Raw genomic sequence first — 5122 nt, 5'->3', positions numbered from 1 at the left:
ATATATATATATATATATATATATATATATATATATATATAAGCGTGTAATATGTACTATAAAGGATGGATTCAGGTACTGTAGTGAATAGGTGTGACCCGGTGGTTACGGTGTTCGGCTCATGAACATAAGGTCGTAGATCGTGGGTTGGAGACACGTTTTGTATATATACATGAGTGTGTGTGTGTATGCATGTATGTATGTATCTATGTATGTGTGTGTATAAGGTACTATTAGAGTACTACATCAAGTCAAATGCTTTTTAGTTTGCTGCTTGTGTACTACGTGATCAAATGTGATTACCACCTCCCGACCCATCATTTATTACCTCCGCCTTAGCGAAGGCGGAGGTATTGTTTTCAGTCGTGTTTGTTCGTTTGTTTGTCCGTGGACAAGATATCTCAAGAACCGCTGGATGGCTGCGGATGAAACTTTCAGAAATGTTTAGCCTCGTGACTGGCACGAACTGATTAAATTTTAGAATCGATCCGGTACCGGACAAGGATTCTGGATTATTTGTTATATTTACTTTACATGAAGTATTACGATCTTACGTTGACTTTCAAGTCTTTCTCTGAATATCTCCCTTGAAAGTACGCTCATGGTTTCCACATACGTTATGGCAGCGTTGCTGTTTCCGAAGTTTTATTTTCGTTTCTCTATTATTAATTTTACTCGGGTCTCTGTCTTAGTAGAAACTGATGGATAAAGAAATCAAAGTACATAAGCAAATGGCAGTAAAACTGTTCAGAAACTAGACAACATTAATATATTCAGTAACAATAATAAATTTTAATTTATCCCCGACAATTTTTAGTTTTACCAATTTTGAATAAATCGCTCCTGTTTAAAACCTCTTACCTGCTTGACAATTGCATTTCTAGCTCTGCCTTCAAGGAAGCGTTACTTCTTGGACTCACATTTTTGTGCGCAACGATGTTTTTAAACCTCCGTTTACAACACCGTATGCAGGTCCTTCCCGTTTGCTTTCACTCACTGATAAACTTTTCACTATAGATCTTAGCGGCTGTGGTTAGACTAGAAAAGGCCTTCATAGAGAAAAGTGTCCCAGTTTCCACTGCAGACGACACACACACAGCATTACAAATACAGCACACACATCCATTTTCATACTCCAAGACTACCGTTGGGATGCGATCAGGTTCCGGACAAGGATTCTGGATTATTTTTCCGGTTTTTAAACTTAATTTTTGAGAGCGGTCAGGTTCATTTTTAGTATTCTCGTTTGTGAGAGCAGTCAAGTTTATTTCAGATATTCTTATTTTAAAAATCATCTTTGGCTAATCGTTTAGAGGACGTTGATGTTGCCTTGGCGGAAGTTTGCACTCTCTAAGTGCTCTTGCTTATTTTGCCTCATAAAAGAACAACTATTTTACTTCACTAAAAGCGGTGAGCCAGCAGAATAGTTAGCACTTTGGACAAAATGCTTAGTGGTATTTCGCCCGTCGCTACGTTCTGAGTTCAAATTCTGCCGAGGTCGTCTTTGCTTTTCTGAAGTTAATAAAAGTCAATAATCATTCGTAGGTATCTATGATTAGGAATATAATAAATAGTACTTTTTAACCCCCCCCCCCCAAAAAAAAAGAGGCGCGGGATAGAAAAAACGGAATGGTGACATTCGTGACATTTTTATTCCAAAACATAATTTAAATAAAATAGATTCAACTGAGAACTGAAACTGCATTGTTTCGGTTCAAGCGAAACCGACTTCCGAAGGATCAAAATAATCAACACAATAAGCAAATGGTAACCACACGGACAGATGTACAGGATATCGATCACAAAATGATATCGACAGGAGCCAGAGGCACGTTGATAATCTGACTGCAAACTTTGGTTTAACCCTTTAGCATTGAAACCGACCATTACTGGCCCAGGTGTTCTTTCTGTTTTATGCTCAAACTGACCACATCCAAACTATCACCACTACCATACAATGTAATTCTAAAAGTAAACAGTCACATTATCAAAATCTCAAAGCTACAAGATAATGCATGATTAATTGAAAACAATGTAAATAAACAAGCATTAAATTCGACAAAATAATGTGAATGTTAAGGGATTAACTAGAAAACAAGATTGCACTCAGTTCCCTACAAAATTTAATTCACTCCTATCTGTATGCAACTCAGCGTTTAATACATACACACATACGTTTTCTTCTTTATATTGAAACAAAATGTAAAAATTCTGTTATTTTGCCACTTTAAAAATTTCTTTCTTTTAACCATTAGTTGACTACATTGTTTGTTTTTTTTCTTTCACATTTTTGTTTTCTTTTTCAGGCTAAAGAATGGTTGTCCAACTGCCGCACTCGTCTGTCTGTGACGAACTTAGAGAAAATTTGTGAGGAATCCGTGAAAGATGAGAACAGTAGGTCAAATGTCGAACGCAACCCATCTTGGAAAAACAATAACAATCAAACGAATTATCGACGTCAAACAAAACGTCCAGTTAGTGTTTCCGGTTATCCTGGACTAGAGCATTATGGGAGATCTGATGCTTTCCGATATGATTTAGGGTGTGTGTCGAACAGATTGGTAGAATGGACCAATCCTTTGGAGAATATCCACAGCGAATTAGAGACCTTCTCCACCATGCGCAGAGCTAGTTTTCAATGTCATGCTGTACTTACGAAGCGAAAAGGAGAAATGTCACCTTTAACAGCCAGCAGGGAGTACCCGAGTCCCATGCATGCTGTTTTACGTCAGTATCACTCGAAAATTGATGAGGACGATAAAATACTCAACGCAGGTAGTGATAGCCAGAGAAATGTAAGCAGTACGAAGACAAAAAACCAGATTTGCAACTGTCTTGGGGTCTCTAAAGACGTCAAAATTAACAGGCGAGGTTCATTTACTGTAGGTATGAACTACAATAAGGATTTTCGAGTTTCTCAGTTCGATCCTTTACTTAGGCGAGCCAGCAGTTCTGATATCAAGAAGGTCAGCCGTAGAAGTTTCGATTTTTCGCTGTGTCAATTCAAGCAGACGTCAGAAGAACCAAGAAAAATGGGGCAAAAAGCAAGTGATAACCACACACACAAATATACAGAATATCGACCGCAAAATGACGTTGATGGGAGTCAGAGACACGTTGATAAGCAGTCTGGAAGCCGTGGTTTAAATAAAAAACAGGACCACTCGTCCAATTCTAAGGAAAACTCTAAACCAACACAGAACTTTTCACGAAGTTCAAAAACTGAAGAACAGAAAAAAAATAACGTTCAACTGGAGAGCTCCGTTTGTCGAAACACAGTAAACCTTGACAAAAATAGCATGTCAGAATGTAATAGAAAGAGGGACACGAAGAGCGACAGCAATACAGAACGCTATTCTGAGGAATTCAGAAAGAAAAATAATTTAAAGAACGAGAATAACAGAATACCTACAAAACACAATTCTCAAACGGAGAATGACAGTAATAGAAGCTTCCATATTGCTAAGGGAGATAATCTCAGTTTCACTTCCGATGAGGGTTACGGAGCATCAGTTGCCAGCACGCCCAGAGAACGACGACAGTTGAGTATACATTCGGACACCAGTTGGATCTCAGCCGATACGCATGACAACAGATCATGTGACTTCAATTGTGAGAACAAAGGCAACGATACAAATCTCATTGTAAATCCAAATAAAAGTTCGAGACATGTTTATAAAAGTGGAGTGAATGTGTCCACAAATAATTGGAATTTAAAGGGCACAACACCCTTTCAATCAAAGGTATTACCATTCAAACAGACTTCTTTGTGATTTGGTACTCAGTTGTCAGTGCATATTGTTGCCAATTTTGCACAAACTCACACGCGTGCGCACGCACACGCACACATACATACACATACGTATGTTTTTGCGTATATATTGGCTGTATATACACACACAAAAAACACACACACACGCATATATACACACTCTATGCATATATATATATATATATACATACAGTGACACATGCATATGCATATTCATACATATACACACAGACTCACACACACGCACGCACACACACACACACACACACACCTACACGCACACACGCACTCATGTATATATACATGCATTTTCTTTTGTCTTTCATTGTTTTGTATGGACCACGGGACTTTAATAAAAAGGTTTTATCAAAGTAAATTTTTTAAAAGAATCAAAACTGTGTCATTGTTGCATTTTATTTACTCTTAATCTTTTAACAGTAACATACACACTTATAAATACAGTGTGTGTGTGTGAGAGAGAGAGAAAGAGAGAGAGAGAGAGAGAGAGAGAGACAAAAAAACGAGAGAGAGAGAGAGAGAGAGAGAGAGAGCAGTGAAGGGGCCAGGCTAAGTGGGTAGGGTGTTGCAGCCCAACTGCTGCAATATCCACTACCCGTCTACTGCAATATCTACACAGCATATTTACTGCAACATCTACTGAATATATCCTGCAATATCCACTGCACGTTACTGCAAGACCTACTTCACAGTACATCTACTGCAATATCTTCTAAATATATCCTGCGATATGCACTGAACGTCTACTGCAAGACCTAATTCACAGCACATCTAGTGGTTAGGGTATATGGCTCACAGTGATTAGGTGTGTTCGATTCCTGGACTGGGCGGTGCGCTGTCTTGCACAAGATGTTTCCTTTCATGTTGCTTTCAGTCTGCTTAGCTGTAAATGGATAGCAGCCTAGTGCCGGCATATTCTTCACCACTCCAGCTATAATCACATGCTCGATGTTCCGTTGGAACAAAATTGGAAAGGTTGGGACTGTATTCATATATCTGCTCCCCAGTACAAAAACACCGAAAACAATAAACGGAAGAGCAGTATATGCAACACAACCCCCCACCCGCCAACTACCGATATGTGTGTGTGTGCGTGTGTGTGTGTGTGTGTGTGTGTACTGATACACATCATATATAAATCTACAAAACGAAATGCGAAATTTTGTAAAAGTTATGTGATGTGTGTCAGCATGTATGTGCGAGGGCCCACCATTTTTTTAACAATCAAATTCTGATATAATTTTCGTATGCGTATTTCGTGTGCAAGATTCTTGATGTGGATGCGTGTGTTGAAAGAAATACAATTAAACCTTGAGAGAGGCATTATGCCGG

General features: G+C 38.6%; 1 protein-coding gene across 1 annotated transcript in view; it reads left to right on the top strand.

The window, feature by feature from the left end:
- Nucleotides 1–4167, top strand: part of LOC106874578 (uncharacterized) — a 102573-nt gene extending 98406 nt beyond the window's left edge. Inside the window, exon 2 of the mRNA XM_014922357.2 lies at nucleotides 2307–4167. Coding sequence (XP_014777843.1) covers nucleotides 2307–3773 — 1467 coding nt within the window. The 3' untranslated portion in view covers nucleotides 3774–4167. The remainder of the gene's footprint in view (nucleotides 1–2306) is intronic.
- Nucleotides 4168–5122: the final 955 nt, after the last annotated feature.

This window comes from Octopus bimaculoides, chromosome 8 (genome assembly GCF_001194135.2).
Source record: "Octopus bimaculoides isolate UCB-OBI-ISO-001 chromosome 8, ASM119413v2, whole genome shotgun sequence".
NCBI lineage: Eukaryota > Metazoa > Mollusca > Cephalopoda > Octopoda > Octopodidae > Octopus > Octopus bimaculoides.
This window is presented reverse-complemented; position numbering and strand designations above follow the sequence as displayed.